This window comes from Achroia grisella, unplaced genomic scaffold, assembly GCF_030625045.1.
Source record: "Achroia grisella isolate CSIRO2021 unplaced genomic scaffold, CSIRO_AGI_Agris_v1 utg1470, whole genome shotgun sequence".
Taxonomy (NCBI): Eukaryota; Metazoa; Arthropoda; class Insecta; order Lepidoptera; family Pyralidae; genus Achroia; species Achroia grisella.
This window is the reverse complement of record NW_026712639.1, coordinates 272,614-295,385: the sequence shown is the minus strand read 5'-3', so window position 1 is coordinate 295,385 and position 22,772 is coordinate 272,614. Positions and strand designations below refer to the sequence as shown.

The following is a 22,772-nucleotide window of genomic DNA, read 5'->3' as shown; positions in this document are numbered from 1 at the left end:
TGATTACATGGAACTTAACAAATTCATTTTTATAGACCGTGATACACAACGTTCTGTTTTCTGTGTAAAGATAAAAAAATAATTATTACAATTGATTTAATAAAATCTCACATTAGTCACATAAATTATTAAACAAGTACGTTTTTCTTTCTTCATATCCGTCGAATGTAAAACGAAAAGTGTGTATGTTCTTAGTGCTCAGTACTCTTACGTACTGGGAACCAAAACATATCACACCTGCCGTCTTGTTTTGTTTCTAATATTGCTGTTGAAGTTTTATGCTATATCTTCAGAAAAAAATATAGGACAAAATTTATTGATATACGGTATGGCATACTAAACTGCTGCACCATCGATGCTATCAAGAATCTATTTATTTTTTCTTCTCTTTGTAGATTTTATAAGTAAAGTATGAAATGATTACATGGAACTTAACGAATTCATTTTTATAGATCGTGGTACATAATATCCTGTTTTCAGTGTAAAGTTAAAAATAAAAAAAATTATTACAATTGATTTAACAAAATCTCACATTAGTCACAGAAATTATGAAACTAGTACGTTTTTCTTTCTTCATATCCGTCGAATGTAAAACGAAAAGTGTGTATGTTCTTAGTGCTCAGTACTCTTACGTACTGGGAACCAAAACATATCACACCTGTCGTCTTGTTTTATTTCTAATATTGCTGTTGAAGGTATATGCTATATCGTCAGAAAAAAATTCAACACAAAATAGATTGATTCATGTGTTTTACAAGAATAACAAAATATTAAATACATATAACAAAATAATGCATTTCCTAGACCATCGTTACCACCAACAATATATATACTTCATATCCGTCGAATGTAAGACGAAAAGTCTGTCAGTTCTAGTTACTTACGTTACTTAATCTACGCAAGTCACCAGGACTGATAAACCTGCCGTCTTGTCTTGTTTCTTATGTTGCAGTGGGAGATGTACGCCATATCTTCAGAAAAAATATAACACAAAATTTATTGTGTTTTGCAATAATAACAAAATATTATATACATATTACAAAATAATGCATTTCCTAGACCATCGATACTACCAACAATATATATACTTCATATCCGTCGAATGTAAGACGAAAAGTCAGTCAGTTCTAGTTACTTACGTTACTTAATCTACGCAAGTCACCAGGACTGACAGACCTGCCGTCTTGTCTTGTTTCTTATGTTGCAGTGGGAGATGTACGCCATATCTTCAGAAAAAATACAACACAAAATTTATTGTGTTTTACAATAATAACAAAATATTATATACATATTACAAAATAATGCATTTTCACACGTGCATACTATCCTTCTAAACCATCTATACTACCAAGAATATATTTATTATAATAATAATATTTCTTTTCTTTGCAGATTTTATGAGTAACGTATGAAATGATTACGTGGAATATAATGAACTCGATTTTACAGACACTGATCACAATACACAATATCATGTTGTCAGTGGAAATCAAGTGTGTATATCACACATAAAAAAGAATTATAACAATTCATTTAATAAAATATCACATTAATTACAGAAATAATTAAACTAGTACGTTTTTCTTTCTTCATATCCGTCGAATGTAAAACGAAAAGTGTGCCCTGTCTGATGCTCATTATTAAGTAATGGACAAAAGACAGGGTACACCTGCCGTCGTGTCTTGTCTCTGATATGATAAGTGCCAGGTGTACGCTAAATCTTCAGAAAAATTATGTAAATAACAATTCATTGATTTATGTGTTTCACAATAAATACAAAAGATACACATTACAAAACTATGCATTTCATGTTACATGGGGACAGACGAAGTGTTTTATATAAAAAGATTTACAAAAACAGCTGTTTATGATTTAATTTTAGTTTGCAAGGTACTATAACATGTATTAATTCATAATCAGAATATATGTAAATATAGTAATATTTTTGCTTTAATAAAAATATAATATATAAAAACCTAAGAAAATATAAAGTCTAAAGGATATATTGATCATTAACATAAAAGTGAATGCAGGCAGTTGGAGGCCATGCACGAAGTCAACTTACAAATGAAAACAAGTACATCATAATCTATGCATGTAGCATTGTAAGATATTGCAAAAGATAAATCGTCTTCTGTTTCTTCTTATGACGTTGAGTTTTAACATGATACATTTTACAATCTTAAATTATGAACAACCAGTCGCTCGTGAGGTTTTCGATATTGCCAGTATAATGTTTTTTGTATGTATTTAATAAAATATCACATTAATTACAGAAATAATTAAACTACTACGTTTTTCTTTCTTCATAGCCGTCGAATGTAAGACGAAAAGTGTGCCCTGTCTGATGCTCATTATTAAGTAATGGACAAAATACAGGGTACACCTGCCGTCTTGTCTTGTCTCTGATATGATAAGTGCCAGGTGTACGCTAAATCTTCAGAAAAATTATGTAAATAACAATTCATTGATTAATGTGTTTCACAATAAATACAAAAGATACACATTACAAAACTATGTATTTCATGTTACATGGGGACAGACGAAGTGTTTTATATAAAAAGATTTACAAAAACAGCTGTTTATGATTTAATTTTAGTTTGCAAGGTACTATAACATGTATTAATTAATTTATAATCAGAATATATGTAAATATAGTAAAAGTTTTGCTTTAATAAAAATATAATATATAAAAACCTAAGTAAATATAATGTCTAAAGGATATATTGATCATTAACTTAAAAGTGAATGCAGGCAATAGGAGGCCATGCACGAAGTCAACTTACAAAGTACAGATCGATACTATCAAGTATTTGTTTATTATTTCTTCTTTTTGTTTATGAGTAAAGTATAAAATGATTACGTGGAATATAATGAACTCGTTTTTATAGATCGTGATCACAATACACATTATCCAGTTATTAGTGTAAAGATAAATAAGATAAGAAATATTAAAAACAATATATCAATTGATTTAATAAAATATCACATTCATTACAGAAATAATTAAACTAGTAGGTTTTTCTTTCTTCATATACGTCGAATGTAAGACGAAAAGCGTGTTATTTCTGAGTACCAAGTGACTAAACGTACTAGACACACCAGAATCAACACACCTGCCGACTTGTCAAGTTTCTAATGTTGTAGTTGCCGGTGTACGCTATATCTTCAGAAAAAAATATAAAACAAAATTTTATATACATATTACAAAATAAAGCATTTCATATTACACGTGAACATAGGGAGTGTTTTTCATAAAATGTAACTGATACTTTAAAATAAAAAAGGTATCAAATTGTACTTTGTTGTATTGTACAAGTACTTATTTCTTTATTTATTTTTCATCTCTTTATTTATTTTATAAGAAAAGTATAAACTGATCACGTGGAATATAATGAACTCGTTTCGATTGATCGTGATCACAACACACAATTTCGTGTTGTCAGTGTAAAGTTATACACATTGAAAAAATTGTTGATTTGTTGATTTATAAATAACGTGTATATATATATATATATATATATATACTTCATAAAATCTCATACTACTTCCAGATATTATTAAATTGGTATGTTTTTCTTAGTTCGTGTCCGACGAATGTAAAACGAAAAGTATGTTCTTGACAATCAGTACTCTAAAGTACTTAAATTCAGAACATATCACACCTGTCGTCTTGTCTTCTTTCTAATGTTATGGATGCTGATGTACGCTGTATCTTAAAAAAATATGTAAATTACTATTTCTTGGTGGTGCTTCACAATTAACATACAATTTTGTTGTTGTCAGTGTAAAGTTATACACATTGAAAAATATATTGATTTGTTGATTTGTACATGGTGTATGTATAAACTATTATAATTGATTTAATAAAATATCATACTACTTCCAGAAATTATTAAACTAGTACGTTTTTCTTTCTTCATATCCGTCGAATGTAAAACGTAAAGTGTGCCCTGTCTAATGCTCATTACTCATAGGTAATAAAGATTAGAACAGGGTACACCTGCCGTCTTGTCTTGTATCTGATATGATAAGTGCCAGGTGTACGCTAAATCTTCAGAAAAATTATGTAAATAACAATTCATTGATTTATGTGTTTCACAATAAATACAAAAGATATACATTACAAAACTATGCATTTCAGGTTACATGGGGACAGACGAAGTGTTTTATACAAAAATATTTACAATAGCTGTTTCTGATTCAATTTTAGTTTGCGAGGTACTGCTATAAAAAAGCTATTGGTCTTTATATAAAGACTATCCATGCACTAAAGTTTTTATGATGAAATGTTTATTTGTTAATAATTAAATTCTCCCATAACATAAATTAATTTATAATCAGAATATATATTAATATTGTTATATTAATTTCTATATTATATTTAAAAACCTAAATAAATATAAAGACAATCGATGTAAGTAGCATTAATAAGATATTGCAAAAGACAAATCGTCTTCTGTTTCTTCTTATGACTTGTTGAATTTTAACATGATATTTTTTATTTGATATTTTATAATCTTAAATTATGAACAACCAGTCGCTCCAGAGGTTTTCGATATTGCCAGTATAATGTTTTTGTACAATAACAACTTAAATTCTGTAGTCAGCATCAAAAAATTATGATAATATTTGACGACGTCGGTGGTTTAGCGGTTTTGTTTGTATCGGTTTGGGTGTTCTCCATGTACATTATGTACGTATTGTCAAAAAAATAATCTATATATTTATATCAGTTATCTAGTACAAATAGTACAATCTTCTTAGCTTGGGACTAGATGATATTATAAGAATTGATATATATATATATATATATATAGTAAGAATAATGCCTCTGAATAATATAATGTACTATTCATCCCTAAAACCAGTATATTAAAAGGTGCATTACAACATTTATTTGGTTTTTTTTATTAATAATGAGTTTGCGCTTGGTCTTACCTCATCTGATGGTAAATGATGGTAAGACCAAGGATGTAGCGCGCTTACCTAGAAGATTACAGGTATATACAGGATTATGTTTAGGATGTGATTAAAAAAAACTATTTATAATTAATAAAAACAAATTGTTGATTAGTTTATAAATGTTTGTTTTTGGTACGTCGTAAAATGAATAAACTGAGCCCAAAACAAAATAACTGATATTGTGTGTATAAACAAATTACTTTATACTCGTAGTATTCGTAATATCTGCAATTTCAAAGTATTTTTATAAACTAATTAAAATGAAAATACCCCTAATGTTACTTTGAAGCTCACCTATTTATAGTCATGATTGAACTGTGTGAGAAATCGAAATCTCGACCACCGGAAGTAAGGCGGCATACTAAATTACTAGACGATCCGTACTATCAAGTATTTGTTTATTTTTTTTTCACTTTGTAGATTTTATGAGTAATAGAAATAGAAATAGAAATAGAAATAATCTTTATTCAAATAAACTCATTACAAGCACTTTTGAATAGTCATATTTTGATTCTACTACTCATTCGGAATGCAGATTCATCACAAGAAGAATGAGCAAGAAATTTGTGAGTTGCTCTTTTTAATAGATGTTTTTTTTATATAAATAATTACAGTGTAACAAGTAAGAGGCATGCGATAATCAACATAGAAATCGCTACGCACTCATTATTAGTGTAATCAGATAGTATTGTCAGTGCTATGTATTTAAAAATTTTCTACAAAAACATTATTATCGTTAACGAATTCTTCAATTTTATAGTAAGCTTTTTTGCAAAGGAAGTTTTATTTGACATTTAAATCTTTTTTCTTCTTCTGGCAGATTTATAACAGACTCTGGTATTTTATTGTAAAACCTTACGCAATTGCCATAAAACGAATTACTAACTTTAGCCAAACGACATGTAGGTAAAATCAGTTTGTTATTGTTACGTAAGCTTTAATTAGTGCAATCACTAACTCTTTTGAATCTGTCTATATTCTTCCTGGCATACATGATATTTTCATAAATATATTGAGAAGCAACGGTGAGGATATTTGATTTCTTAAAGCACTCTCGCAAAGACTCCCTGGAACCCATGCTATAAATGGAGCGAATGGCCCTCTTTTGTAAAATAAATATTGTATTTATATCAGTAAAGTATAAACTGATCACGTGGAATATAATGAACTCGTTTTTATAGATCGTGATCACAATACACATTATCCTGTGATTAGTGTAAAGATATACCCATTAAAAAATATATATCAATTGATTTAATAAAATCTCAAATTAGTTGTAGAAATAATTAAACTAGTATGTTTTTCTTTCTTCATATCCGTCGAATGTAAGACGAAAAGTGTGCTGTTTCTGGGTACTAAGTGACTAAATGTACATGATACACCAGAAACAGCACACCTGCCGTCTTGTCAAGTTTCTAATGATGTGGTTACTGCTGTACGCAATATTTCCAGAAAAAAATATAAAACAAAATAATTTATACATATTACAAAATAATGCATTTCATATTACACGTGAACAGAAGAATTTTTCATAAAATGTAACTGATGCTTTGAATTAAAAAAAAAGATATCATTTCGTTACGAGCAAATTTCTTTATTTATTTTTTCTTCTTTCTGTTCATTTTATGTGAAAAGTATAAACTGGTCACGAGGAATATAATGATCACAGTACACAATGTTGTGTTGTCAGTGTAAAGTTATACACATTGAAAAAACTTGTTGGTATATGATGTAAATATATCAATTATTACTATTGACTTAATAAAATCTCACATTAGTCGCAGAAATAATTAAACTAGTACGTTTTTCTTTCTTCATGTTCGTCTAATGTAAAACGAAAAGTGTGTATGTTCTTAGTGCTCAGTAATCTTACGTACGTGATACGTGATACCTTTTGTATCAAATTGGTACAAGTATATTTTTTTATTTATTTTTCGTCTCTTTGTTTATTTTCTGTGAAAAGTATAAACTGATCACGTGGAATATAATTAACTCGTTTCGACTGATCGTGATCACAACACACAATATTGTGTTGTCAGTGTAAAGTTATACACATTGAAAAAATTGTTGATGATTTGTTGATTTATAAATAACGTGTATATATATATATATATATATATATATATACTTCATAAAATCTCATACTACTTCCAGATATTATTAAACTGGTATGTTTTTCTTAGTTCGTGTCCGTCGAATGTAAAACGAAAAGTATGTTCTTGACAATAAGTACTCTAACGTACTTAAATTCAGAACATATCACACCTGTCGTCTTGTCTTCTTTCTAATGTTGTGGAAGCCGATGTACGCTGTATCTTAAAAAAATATATAAATCACTGTTCAAAATCTACCCTGTACCATCGTAAGCATATATTATTATATTAGAGTCCGTTAGTTTGTGTTCCCGCGGTTTCTGTTAAGGGAGGGGCCCTTACCTACAGTACTGAACTGACCGTACAGCGGCCTTGACGCGCGCGCGCATTGTGTTGTGAATTAAAATAAATTAGAACTGTGTTAAACCTACTGTGAAACCTACTGTGAAACTGGAAAGCTAGCGAAGATATCTTCGAGACCCTGAAGCCCAAGAAATCCGCAGAACCATACAGGTACGAGACAGACGCTTCCACACATATTTTTCCCTATATATGTATATACATAGTAAATTCCCTAACATTTTGGTAGCAGAGAGTATTTTCCCTAACAATCACTATTTATTGATGGTGTTTCACAATTAATATACATAAAGTCAATATTACAGAATAATGTGTTTTGTGTTACAATTGGACAGAATATTGAAGAAATATCAGCATGGAAATGGAAAAAGACATCAACGTGGTAAATATAACACGTAAATTGTACCAATATTGTTTTTTTTTCGGACTACTCTAATTCTGTTGGCCGCAGCTGGCCTTTACAGCTTCACTGGACGTTAGGAGGCGAGTGCAGATGGCACTGCAAACCAAAGGAAGGACTTATGGAGCAGCTGAAGGCCAATCCTGCCTATTCGAACCCCCAGTGGTGCCCTCAGACTAAAGTCGTATTAGTCTGAGGGCACCACTAGTGGTTCGAACCTCGGGTTTCTTTCACTAGGGTTTCTACTGGCGACACACATTGGTCGTAACTCATTCACGAGATTCAAGAGCATAGTAATGAAGTACCAAAGTCTCTAGAAGAGATCTTATAAGGCCTGTACTATACAAGACTTTATATAAATTTATTTCCAACACTGTGAAGAAATTGTAATTGTTTTTAAATTTTTGTACTTTATGTTGGGCTAAAAAGGACTTGTATCCAAAGCCGTAAAATATTAACAAAAAAATAGTAAACCTTCGTTTTAAGACCCTGAGGTAATTTGGGTAATTTGGGCGAAAGATATATCGGATGTTCCCGAACGCTGCCCATCCGACACGGCGATAAACAGTTTTGGTGATACGACATCCTTGTTTTATACGTCGCTGCAGTTGGATAGTGTATGTGGCGTTTTCGTACAGACATTTCAACGCTACAATATATCGATAGTTAATTTGGCACCGCTGGAGAGATTAATAGCACTGCCCATGTCTCCATCGAATCAAGGGTGTTTTCCATAGTCCCCAAACGCTAAGCCAAGTTTCAGGTTTCTTCGGTCATCTGAATTACAATAATAATCTCGTACAATCTGACGTTCGGGATATCTTTGGTATAGTGTCTGGTTAATTTAACTCTTTCGCCGCGTTGGTAACAGGTGTCAGGTAGGTAACAGGTAACAGGTAGTGTGTTCGTTCGTTTATAATTGTCCGTAGTAGTTCTCAGTTTTCCTCAAAAGTTCGGGTTGAGAAGATACTATCCTGCCAGCATGCGTTGTAAGTCACATCAGTTGGCTTTGTCCGGTAGCCAGATCCCTGTTAAAGATTTTTGAGCCTTTGTTTTCCTCTTTACACAATTTGTGTTAAAGTGGCGTTTCGTGATAAACGTCAAGGCAAGAATTTAGAGATCTAAGTTAACGATACTGGGATGCGTCGTTCGGAAACTACAGGACTATGATAGATAATTTTCCGGTTCATTCTAAGCTAGGGTATTTGCCTCGACCAGCCGTGCGAACAGTTTCCACGAACCTGTTGTTGTAATCATCCATGTCCACGCCATCACCAAGGCATTCGAATTCGGTTTTGCAACTCTAGCTGGAAGCTTTCGTGTTTTTCATCTGTACAGATGTAGGGCGTAGATTTCATCAGTCAGGTTCGTTCGAGTGTATTCAGATTTAAAGTGTCTCTTACCATCCGGTGGTCACTCCTAATTTTGACGGCATTAGTCACATTTAAATTTTTTCTTCTCATTGACAAGATGAAATCTATCTCTCTTTTTGTGGCACCATCAGGTAAAGCAGATTGCCGGATTTCAGGATTATCGAGTCCTTCCCCTTTCTTCAGACTTCAGATAATCTCACAACATGACAGTGCAATCTGTTCAACTCTTCCTCCAGTCCAGTCATCCAGAGATTTTCGTTTCTCGTAGATCCGCAGTGTTTGAACGTTGCATATTGCCGGGGCCAGTGATAGTCATTTATGATAGCGTGGTCTTACCCGGGGATTCTTCGCACCTCTGCTCCCACCGGTTCCATGACTGCTATCATAGTCAACACTTGCGGGGCTGCCGGGGACTGAGGGCAGGAGCCTTGAGTGTAAATCTATTTGGTGGAGTATTGCCATAATGGCCACGATTGGCATGCGGGTTAGCGATCGCATTGTGATGGTTGTTGCTCAATAGAACGCTGCTGCCCGTCCTCTGGTCGATGATTCCCTTAGTCGCCTTTTACGACACCCACGGGAAGAGATGGGGTGGTGCTATTCTTATGGCGGTCACCACACGCCCTGACACTGGTCGCTAACTATGGGCCCCATGAATAAGTTCAGAGTCACTCAGAGGGCAAAGGAAAGAGCTATGCTTGGATATGTATCTCTACGTGATCGAATCAGAAATGAGATCCGCAGAACAACCAGAGTGTCCGACATAGCCCGAAGAATTGCGAAACTGAAATGGCAATGGGCATGGCAAATAGTTAAGACAAATGGCCGTTGGGGCAGTAAAGTTCCCAAGTGGCGAGCGCCGACCGGAAGACGCAGCGTGGGAAGGCGTCCAGCAAGTTGACTGACGATCTGGTCATGATCGCTGGAAGGATTTGGTGCGAGCAGCGCAGGACCGATCGTTGTGGAGATTTTTCGGGGTCACCTTTCTTCAGCAGCGGACGTCTTCCGGACTAGGATAATGATGATGAATAGTAATATATAAAAACCTAAGAAAATATATGAATATATAGACAACTAGCTGTGAAGTCATTTCAAAGTTAGCACGTGTTAGAATACGTGTGGGACGATTTTTTAAGTGACATGCTTGGAGTGGATTTTGGTGTAACTGCTCGGGAAGCCACGATTGCATACTCGTATTCCCTCATTCTATGACCGGACAGATCACTGGAATAGGACACCCTTGACAACAATAATACTCTAAAACGAGCACAAAAAATGAGAATTATTATTATATTTATGTAATGATGATGATGGTGATGATGATGATGATGAGGATGATAATAATAAATTAAATGTAGGTTACATTTAATAAGAATATATAATAGGTGAGATGCATGAGAATAACTATTACTGAGCCTTCATGTAAAGGAACCAAATACTTCGACCTCGGTGGTCTAGCGGTCTAGGACACCGCTTTACGACCGATGGTCGCGGGTTCGATTCCTCGCACAGCACAAACATTTGTCATGAGTATGATTGTTTGTATCGGTCTGGGTGTTTTTTATGTATAATATGAATGTATTTACAAAAAAAATATATCTATGTATTTGTATCAGTTATCTAGTACCCATAACACAAGCTTAAATTGGGTCTAGATGGTGCTATGTGAATTGTCCTGAGATTATTATTATTATTACTATTAAATACTATGATTGATTTAAATTGAATTTATACGCTCTTATCTTAGAAAGATCCCAAGTGATAAGAGCTAGTAGTTTATAAGTTGATTAACATAATATGTATGGATATCCGAATTAAATGAATAAATAAAATTCCATTTTTCGTTCATTTATAATATATTTCCATGTGAACCAAATATAAACATTAATGAACGCAATGGTTGATATGCATCATTTTTTTCTGAGTATGTTTGATATTCAACATGGCAGTCAGAAATTTGATGGTTTATGTAGGTATAGCAAAACACGGTGTAAACATTTGTATTCATGAGTCTGACTGTTTTCTATGTATAATATGTACATATGTATTTACGAAAATATATCCAAATATTCTATGTATATTATGGAAGTGTTCAAGAAAATTTTATAAACAAAAATCAGGAAAAAACATATCTAAGTATTTATATCAGTTGTCTAGTACAAGACAAGTTCGGCTTACCGTGGGACTAGATGGAGAAGTATTAATTGTCCAGGGTTATTTATTATTTTTAGAAATATATATAGAAGTTTAGCACTTATGATCTATATTTAAGATTATAAACTAATACATAACGGAGCTGTCATTAATAGTAAAATCTATTGTAATACTTATAATAATGATTTAGTTTATGTAAGACAAGTTTGTGAGAAAACTATAATTTGAAACCCATAGTTTTTAATCTTATATATAAAATTCTCGTGTCATAATGTTAGTTACCATACTCCTCCGAAACGACTACACCGATTTTTATGAAATTTTCTTTGTAAGTCTGAGAATAGACTAATATCTATTTTTTTTTATGATGTTATTGGAATGGTGCACTCGTCTGCGCTAACGGTTTACGCTGGCGGGGCACCAGTGGAGGATGATAAGATGAGCTTGAGGTCGGGTCAGTTAGCTCATCGTGACAAATTCACCAAGAATTTATCATTCATTTATAGCGATATTTGTACTTAAATTTATATGGTAAAACAACGTTTGCAGGGTCAGATAGTTAATTTATATAATTACAAAATGTATATAGACACATTTAGTCAGCGAAATCAATTTATACAATAATAGTTTTTGTTATCGTCTCCGGGCCTATGAACGTTCAATTTTGACAGTGTTGCAGTATTTAAATGTATTTATATTTGAAAATAAAGGTCCCAGGCCAATAAAACTCCCGTCAAAATCGATCCAACCATTTCAGAGATTAGCCGGTACAAACAGACAGACAGTAAAACATTGTAAGAAATGATATTTTGGTGTATGTACCGCATTTATATTCATATGCATGTAGTAAAAGACGGTTATTTCAATTACAAACAGACACTCCAATTTTAATTATATGTATAGATGACAACAGCTTATATTCCTACTTTATAATTTAGATATTTACCATTCTTAGCCAATTATAATAATCCACGGTATAATTAGAGATAAATAGCACTGAACGTAAAAAAAACCTTATTATATTCAAATTCAAAGTATATTTATTCATGTAGGTCTATTACAGACTCTTATGATATGTCAAATCTACCGTCAGTTCGGAATGATTTCGAGATGAGAAGAACTGAGAAGAAACTCAGCTCGTATTATTTTCAAATAAATGTTGTACATGTTTACAATAATACAGATTCATTTTTAAATTCAAATTTAAGAGAATAGAGATACCATTGCAAAAGCAATAAGTTCAACCAGTCGCAACCTAAACAGACCAGTTCTCACAAACAGTACCTGTTCACGAGTATGACGGTTGAGTAAATATACAAATACACATATCATAAAATCGTGCATGTACACATTAAAAAGTTAGTATATATGAATCCACTTGTTGGATTAAAGCTGAAAATCATTGTTTTGTTCCCTGAACAATGTATTTGTATTGCTACAAATCACACATAATAACACAAACTTTAGTTATTTATTTATTATTCATGTTTTAGACACTGCAACGTGGAAGAGAGGCGGATGTTTTGTTTTTGTATATGATAATGAAATTATGGACCCGCGCTAACGGATTACGCTGGCGAGGCTCCAGTGGAGGGTGATAATATGAGCATGAGATCAGGTCAGTTAGCCCACCGTAACAAATTCATCACGATGGTTACCAGGGGAGCCGCGTGGAGGTCAACCTAACATGGTAACATTGCAAGCTATGGGGTAATTACTCCACATTACTAACAATTCCTTTTCTCCTCAGAGACGGATGTTTTGAATATTATACTAATCTATTGATTATTATTCTTGAAAGTATTCTTCAATTTAGTAATAAGATTTATTTGTCAACATTTGTTTTAATTGGATAAGAAATTTATTGTACATATTTATATCATTTTTTATAACATTAAGTAATTTTTTCCATATTTTTATTGCCATGGAATAGGGACGAGAACTATGTATTTTTAATATTGATACGGATTGTTACTAAAATCTTTTTGTGACGAGATTCATAACGGTGGAGTATTGCACTCAATGCTTTTAAAAAAATTGGGTACTTTCTTACAAATTTGCATGTTTTCAAAATATACAACTTGTAAATCTTATGTCGTATTATGTATCTATCTAAATATATATAATTCAAAGGTGACTGACATAGTGATCTATTAACGCACAGCCCAAACTATTGGACGGATCGGGCTGAAATTTGTCATGCAGGTAGATGTTATGACGTAGGCATCCGCTAAGAAAGGATTTTAATTAATTCTACCCCCAAGGAGATAAAATAGGGGGTGAAAGTTTGTATTTTTTTAATATATTAATTTTTTCAATTTTATACCGATCGGACTGAGACTTTGCATGCATAAAGCTACAATGACGTAGGCATCCCCTAAGAAACGATTTTGATAAATTCCACCCCTAAAGGGATAAATTAACGTGAACGAAGTTGCAGCCAAAAGCTAGTTGTCTATATTTATGTACATGTAATTGTGTGTGATTAGTAACAAACAAATAAACGATATATCTATATGTCTATCACTTACCGTATATATGCCAATCACCAACACTGCGCTGGCAAGGAGTCCGAAAGTGCTGCACGCTAGTAGACTGATGTTAAGCGAGACAGTAACTGTAACAAAGAAATATCATGTTAATATATTAGATACTATACATAGCGAAAAGATGTGTACTTTCATCATCATCATCATCATCCTCATTACATAGTATAAAATAAAGTCGCTGTCGCTGTCTGTCCCTATGTATGCTTAAATCTTTAAAACTACGCAACGGATTTTGAAGCATTTTTTTAAATAGATAGAATGATTCAAGAAGAAGGTTTATGTATATAACTAGCTGTTCCCGCGACTTCGTCTGCGTGGAATTTAATTTTTTTTTTTCTAAAATATAACATTTTTTAAGAATAGAAGTTACTCCTTATTACGTCAGCTACCTGCCAAAAAAGTCACGTCAAAATCGGTCCAACCATTACAGAGATTAGTCGGAATAAACAGAGAGACAGATAATAATTGTAAAAAATGTAATTTTGGTGTATGTACCGTATTCATATTCATATACATTAAGTAAAAACGGTTACTTCAATATTACAAACACTCCAATTTTATAGATACATGTATACCCAAGCAAAGCCGGGGTGATTAGCTAGTTTTAAATATTCTCTAAACTAATATAATAAAAAGGAAATATTTAAATGACGGCCCCGGTAGTCTAGCGGTCGAGCACATCGCCTTACTTTCGATAGTAGCGGGTTCGATTCGCACGGCACTAACATTTGTATTCATGAGTATAATTGTTCGTATCGGTCTGGGTATTTTCTATGTATAATATGTATGTATTTACGAAAATATAACCATGTATTTGTATCAGTTATCTAGTACCCATAACATAAGCTTTAGCTAGCTTACCTTGGGACTAGATAGCGTTCTGTGAATTGTTCGGATATTATTATTATTTTACTTTTAATGAATAAACTTTATAAATCATTACTGAAGTATCACAATGTTGATATCATTTTTTTATAAAAAATGTTATTTTTTTTTAAATAAAAAGTATCCTATGTTCATTCTAATACCTCCAAGAACATGTGAACAAAATTTCATGATGATCGGTTCAGTAGTATTTACGTGAAAGTGTAACAAACATTTCTACTTTCACATTTATAATATTAGAAAGGAATACACGTGTAAATACGTCTAAAAAGAGAAAATTATAACAAATATGGATACATTTCGCAAAATATTGCGTATAAGCAATTTGCGTGTCATTTATTCAGATGACCAGAAGGGTATTTTATGTATTTTGTCGACTTGTATTTCATTTTTAACATATTTTAATATCACTGCTAATATATGTTCGTTTATATTGTTACTTTATTAACAACTAGCTGTTTACCCAGGCTTCGCACGACATATAAATCGTCCTCTTGAATCACTATATCTATTGCGAAAAACTGCATTAAAATCAGGTGCATAGTTAAAAAGATCTATTCATTAAAAAGATCATTGTAGACTGTGTCAAGAAGTTATTTTATGTAGTTTCAAAACAAATCAAAATATCTTTATTCATGTAGGTCTATTACAGACTCTTATGATATGTCAAATCTGCCGTCAGTTCGGAGTGCTTTCGAGATGAGAAGAACTGATAAGAAACTCAGCTCGTATTCTTTTCAAATATTGTTTACGATATTACAGATTCATTTTTCTTGGCTATCCCGAGTATAATGGATTTCTAATAAAAACAATAAAAAATTGTTGTATTATATATTAATTGTATTATATATAAAATTCTCGTGTCACAATGTTTCTTACCTATACTCATCAGAAACGGAATCAACGTCTATGTGACAGACTCGACCCATTGGCTTTGCGGCGAGATATTGCATCTCTGTGCATTTTCTACCGCATATATCACGGGGAGTGTTCTGAGGAATTGTTCGGATTAATACCAGCTGCTGAGTTTCACCACCGTACCACCCGCCAGAAACTGAAATACCATCCTGATCATCTGGACGAATGGCGGTCTTCCACAGTACGGTTTTCTAGAAACTTTTTGCCTCGCACAACCACATTGTGGAATCACCTTCCAGCAATGGTATTTCCGAACCGATACGATATTGAAACCTTCAAGAAAAGAGCTTATTCCTTTTTAAAAGGCCGACAACGTACTTGCAATTCCCCTGTTGTTGCGGGTGCTCATGGGCGGCAGTAATCACTTACCATCAGGTGAGCCGCGAGCTCGTTTGACCCCTGTGTTATAAAAAAAAAAAAACGGTTTGACGTATTTTTGTGAAATTTCTTATACATATTCTGTAGGTCTGACAATCGGCTACTGTCTATTTTTTCATACATCTAAGTGACAAGGTTTGTCCACCCCTAACATTTTTTTTAAATTTTTTGGACAAAATTTGTTTCTTTTAATTTTTTTATAATGTAGTAAAAATAAAACAACCCTAAATTTACAATATTCTACCACCAACCCCTGTTTTTAATAGCGATTTTTATTTATATGACAAAACAAAGTTTACGTAGTCAGCATTTTATAAAATCTTATATCTGTAGGTAAATAGAACGTTACATACGAGTAGTGCAGTAAGATGCTGCGTGTAGTTTACGAACATGAAGAGAATCTAAACTTTAAAGAATACAATTTCTTCATACTCCACGGAGCCACATCACAACGCTCGTGTCACGGTCCAGCCATCAAGCATCGAGGCGCATAATATCTGAGTGCACTTGATACTAGGGTTGACAACTTTTGTTTTCACAATAAACTTGATTATTTATGTAATGAAAAATTACAAATAATAATAGTAAAACTATACAGTAATAGCACCGTATAGATGTGCCTAACAAAATGTGGTGTTAATCGTTAAAGCAATATCTTACATATCATAATATTTAAGTGCACTTGAGATTAGGGTTGATAACTTTTTTGTTTTCATAATAAACTTGATTATTTATGTAATGAAAAATTACAAATAATAATGAAACTATACAGTAATAGCACCGTATAGATGTGCCTAACAAAATGTGGTGTTAATCGTTAAAGTAATATCTTACATCTCATAATATTTAAGTGCACTTGAAATTAGGGTTGATAACTTTTGTTTTCACAATAAACTTGATTATTTATGTAATGAAAAATTACAAATAATAATGAAACTATACAGTAATAGCACCGTATAGATGTGCCTAACAAAATGTGGTGTTAATCGTTAAAGTAATATCTTACATCTCATAATATTTAAGTGCACTTGAGATTAGGGTTGATAACTTTTGTTTTCACAATAAACTTGATTATTTATGTAATGAAAAATTACAAATAATAATGAAACTATACAGTAATAGCACCGTATTGATGTGCCTAACAAAATGTGGTGTTAATCGTTAAAGTAATATCTTACATCTCATAATATTTAAGTGCACTTAAGATTAGGGTTGATAACTTTTGTTTTCACAATAAACTTGATTATTTATGTAATGAAAAATTACAAATAATAATGAAACTATACAGTAATAGCACCGTATAGATGTGCCTAACAAAATGTGGTGTTAATCGGTAAAGTAATATCTTACATCTCATAATATTTAAGTGCACTTGAGATTAGGGTTGTTAACTTTTTTGTTTTCATAAAAAACTTGATTATTTATGTAATGAAAAATTACAAATAATTATAATGAAACTATAAAAAAAAATCTTTTTAAAGATGATGATATTTCTGTTATAAAGCCATGACATTAATTTATATATATTTTAGATTTATTTTCTTATTATCTGATAATAATAATATCTTGGGACAATTCATACAACGCCATCTAGTCCCAAGCAAAACATAGTTTATGTTATGGGTGTTAGACAACTGATATACATACATAATACATATAGAAAACACAAAGACCGATACAAACAATCATACTCATGAATGTTTGTACCGTGCGAGAAATCGAACCCGCGAGCATCGGATAGTAAAGCGGTTTAAACCACTAGGTTTTGAATACTCATTTTACTATAAATCACATATACGAAATCAAATCAAAGAATAATTTATTAATGTAGGACTTTCTGCAGTTTTTTGTATTATAATTCTATCATATATTTTATTTTCAGTATAAGAACGAGCAAGAAACTCAACTGAATTTTTATTCTTTTTCAAAAAGCCAGTGTATCTACACTGTGTACTTATGTAGATGTCTATAGCTTATAGTAAATGAAAATTCCGTACAGGAACAGCTATTAACATAGTCCTAAACTACTTTTATAGTTCTTACAGCTCGTGTCGTGAACGGTCAATGTTCATTTCCGTATATACAGGACATGAACGTCCTGTGAAATACTGAAGGCTTGGCTACGCTACTTGCGAGCTATGAGCATGCAATTTTCTCGCTCAATACGTTACCTTAACTACAAGATATACGTACCTACTTATTACTATTAGTATATTGTGAGCACTTCGCATGGACGTAAGTTTTTGTATTACACTAGCTATCGTATTACTATGTGAATTAATAAAAAATTGCTGTTTATAGTAAAAGTGTATGAGTTTATGGTGATATATACTGTTTTAAACTTGACGCGGTCATTATTTATACGTATAATTAGTAAAAATCACGGGATCTTACCACGTTTTATATTTGTTTCAGTTTACCCGTGATCATGGTGGTTGGAACACTACCGAAATATCGGGAACTCAGCAAATATAAAAAGTGGTAAGATCCCGTGATTTTATGGTGATATGTCTGTTATGATGTTAATAATTTAAAATGGATCAATAGTCTACATTACTAACAATGTACTATATCAAGTACCTCCCCACTGTTCCACCGTGGTAAATTCCTGGTTAATTTGCTACGGTGCTCATGCTCATCTTATCATCCTCCACTGGTGCCCCGCCAGCGTAAACCCTTAGCGCAGGCGATTGCACCATTTATTGTATATTTTTACACCTTATGATAAAATGGAGAAGTTTACTCGTTCAAGTAAATGTACAACTACTGAGGGTTTTTTTATGGAACATTTGGCAATTTTTTTTTTATAACACTGGGGACAAACGAGCGTGCATCTCACCTGATGGTAAGTGATTACCGCCGCCCATGAGCACCCGCATCACCAGGGGAATTGCAAGTACGTTGTCGGCCTTTTAAAAAGGAATAAGCTCTTTTCTTGAAGGTTTCAATATCGTATCGGTTCGGAAATACCATTGCTGGAAGGTGATTCCACAATGTGGTTGTGCGAGGCAAAATTAACATAAAAAGACGATACGTTAAGTATTTTTTAAATTAAACTGGTTAAAATTAGGAGAAAGCAAAAGTTGGTGATAGAAGTCGGCTAAACATTCATGAGACAAAATGTCTGAAGCTTAACTGTAAGTTAAAAAGTCTGTAAACTTCTCAACAATTTAATGGCTCGCTTGTTCCGAGATAGGAAATAGCTTTGTTTCTTTTTAAGTCCTTACGAAATGTAATCTATTTATATTTATTTAAAAGACAATCTGTCTTTGAACTGTCTTGTGGGATGCCGAATAATGCTTGTGAATAGATTGCCATAAGCAAAAATGCAAATGAATGCAAAGAACTGTTTGAAAGATATCTTGTTAATGAAGAGTAACTATTTATGCACTCGATTGTAGTAATTTTTATTTGTATCTAATTTCTGGTATACAAACAAAGATAAAAAAAAATCAAAAAGGTATATAAAACTAAGTCTCCTGACACACACATGCACGCCCACAGACACACAATCGTGCACACAGTGAAACAAATTTGAAAGAAATGTAATCTTTAGAATACTAATTCAAAGCGTATCAGTTCTTTTAAACTCTCTGGGGTTTAAAAGAATTGCCTAAACTCTGAGATCTTATACCATTAAAGAGTATTTTACTATTAGATATTTAATAAGAATAACGTTGGATAATTCACATAGCTCCACCGAGTTCCAAGTTTAACATAACTTTTGTTATGGGTACCAGATAACTGATAGATGTTATTTTTGTTATAGAAAGCACCCAGGCCGAAACCAACAATCAAACTGCGAGGAAGCGAACCAGCGATCACAGGAAGTAAAGCGGTATTCTAAACCTCTAGACCACCGACTAAATTTTGCTGTATGGGCCGCTTGTTTGACATTATTATGGTATATGCACCTACACTATAAAGATCTTGCATAATTTTGTTTGACCCAAAAATCATCTGCTTCCTTATCCCATTTATTTGTGGTCGGCGTAATATGTTTTTCTCTTCCATTCATCTCTGTTCGCAGTCATCGCGTTATTTACTTCCTTTCTTACCATATCATCTTTCACACAGTCCATCCATCTCTTTTTCGGTCTTCCTCTGCCCTTATAACCATCCACATTCATATGTAACACCGTCCTTAGGATATGATCTTCATTCCTACGCATTACATGTCCATACCACGATAGACGATTACTCTTCAACCTTTCTGACACCGGTGGCACTTTCATACTTCCTCTTTGTTTGACCCAAAAAGTAATACAGATATACATAATAATTTGGATCACTCTCATCCATCTCAAATAGCAATATAGCTTTTATTAGTTTACCTTTAACATTCTAACTACACAGCAAAATTAATATCAGACTGAACTGTCCAATCAATAGTGACTCGAGCCAATACAACCACGAAGGCAATCAATCCAGTCATAAGTCTAGTTTTCTTGTGACAAGACTGTAATATTCAAACAGATAATGGTTCCTGTCAATCCAGATTATGATCATAGAATTGCTATTACGAAGTCTTGCTATTGCTACACGCCAGTTAGATACAAATTCCAATTTCAATCTACAGAACCGACATCAGACTTGGTCAAAGATATGTCAACAAGAGAGTGATATGTCTATATGTCAGACATTTAGATCCTAAGGCTTTAATTATATGTAATATAGATTTGTTTTCTTATTATTTATCTGTATACGAGTATTGTATAAAATTCTCGTGACACAGATTTCGTGTTTATACTGCTCCGAAATGGCTTGACTGATTTTATTGAAATTTATTCATTTATGAATCTATTGTGTTATGTTTATAACTGATTGTTATATATTTAAGTGTTAAGGGTGGTTCACCGCAGAATTTTTGTTTTAATTTTTCGACATATATTATTTTATTTTTATTTTTAATTATATCGAATTAAAAATACATATAATTGATTTATTTGTATTTTAGATATGTTTTCTTATTATCTATCTATGATACATAATTCTCGTGTCACATGTTTAAATTATATTATATTATTAAACGATTTTGATAAAATTTTATATGTATATGCAGTAGGTCTCAGAATAGGTATATAACTATGTTTTATACAACTAAGTGTTAAGGGTGGTTCACCCCAAAAAAAATATTTATACATTTTCGACATATATTTTATTTTTTATTATTATAAATATTAAGAAATAGATACAACCCTAAATTTTCTCCCTTCTATCATCAACCCCTATTTTTTCGTTATTAATTTATATAGCAAAATAACGTTTGCCGGGACAGCTAGTCTATATTGTAATATTATAAAGGTTTTGAAAAATACTTATTTTATTACAATAACACATATCTTTCTAATGGGGATATCAAATCAAATCAAAAAATAATTTATAATGTAGGACATTATGATGTATTTTGTATTAATATTTTTTCCACTACCGTCCAGTTCAGTATAAGAAAGAAACTCAACTGAATTTCTTTTTTTTTAAAGGTAGTTTATTAACAATGTATAGGTATTTATATAGGTGTCTATTTCTAACATTCAATGAAAATCCCGTGCATGAACAACTATTGCCATGGACATTTGTTATTTAAGTAATCGTTTAGTGAGTTATGCTTGGGTCATATATAATTTAACAGATGTAAGATATATGTCAGATTCTTACGATTATTTTTTAATAATATTTTATTTATTTCTCCTCACAATCATAGTACACATTGGGAACAGATGCATGTAGTATGTTAGATAACACATTTCATAGATTTAACATTACAATCAATTGTTGTGGGAAGCTGGTGACTGAAGTAGGTTACAACCTGTAATACAGATAAATATTACAATGTAATATTATGTTATCTGTAATATTACTTATCTTCTTAATATTCTATATTATATAATTTTGATGGATGGATGAATGTTTGTTACTCGTTCACGCAAAAAACTAATGAACCGATTTTGATGAATCTTTATAGTAATATAGCTTATACATCAAAATAACACATGCTATACATTTCATGCACATGAAACCGCGGGATCATCTAGTTGGATATAACTTAATCAAATTCAATATACATATATATATATATAATATAATTCTTATATATAAAATTCTCGTGTCACAATGAAAAAAATGAGAATCAGCTACTATCTATTTTTCATACCCCTAAATGATAAGCGTTATCCACCCCTAACATTTTTTTTGGACAATTTTTTTTTAATTTTTCTTACAAAAATTACACACAACCCTAAATTTTCACCTCGCGGCCATCAACCTACATTTTTAATAGCGATTTTAATTTATAAGACAAAACAACGTTTGCCGGGTCAGATAGTATAAATATAAATATATACGTCTACATTACGTATATATCACTATCATTAAAACTCTGGACTTTGATGATAAAAAGTATTGGAAACTTCTAGAGCGAACAATGAAACACGTGCAAAAATCAAAAACTGCCAGTATTGAGGTTACACGCTCTTATAAACATGACCTATTGCCTACTTTTTTAATCAAAACAAAAGTTCGTGTATATTACGTAAAATAAACATAATCATTAAATAGTATATACAAAGTCACTGTCGCTGTCTGTCCCTATGTATGCCTAAATCTTTAAAAGTACGCAACGGATTTTGAAGTGGTGATTTCTATATACATTTCGTTTATTTAATACTTCTTAGTACGGGACTTAATAACATTGTGT

At 32.0% G+C, this 22,772-nt stretch overlaps 1 protein-coding gene across 1 annotated transcript in view; it reads right to left on the bottom strand.

The window, feature by feature from the left end:
* Window positions 1-22,772, bottom strand: part of LOC131855713 (uncharacterized) — a 125,212-nt gene that overhangs the window by 78,894 nt on the left and 23,546 nt on the right. Inside the window, exon 3 of the mRNA XM_059207013.1 lies at window positions 13,877-13,962. Coding sequence (XP_059062996.1) covers window positions 13,877-13,962 — 86 coding nt within the window. The remainder of the gene's footprint in view (window positions 1-13,876; window positions 13,963-22,772) is intronic.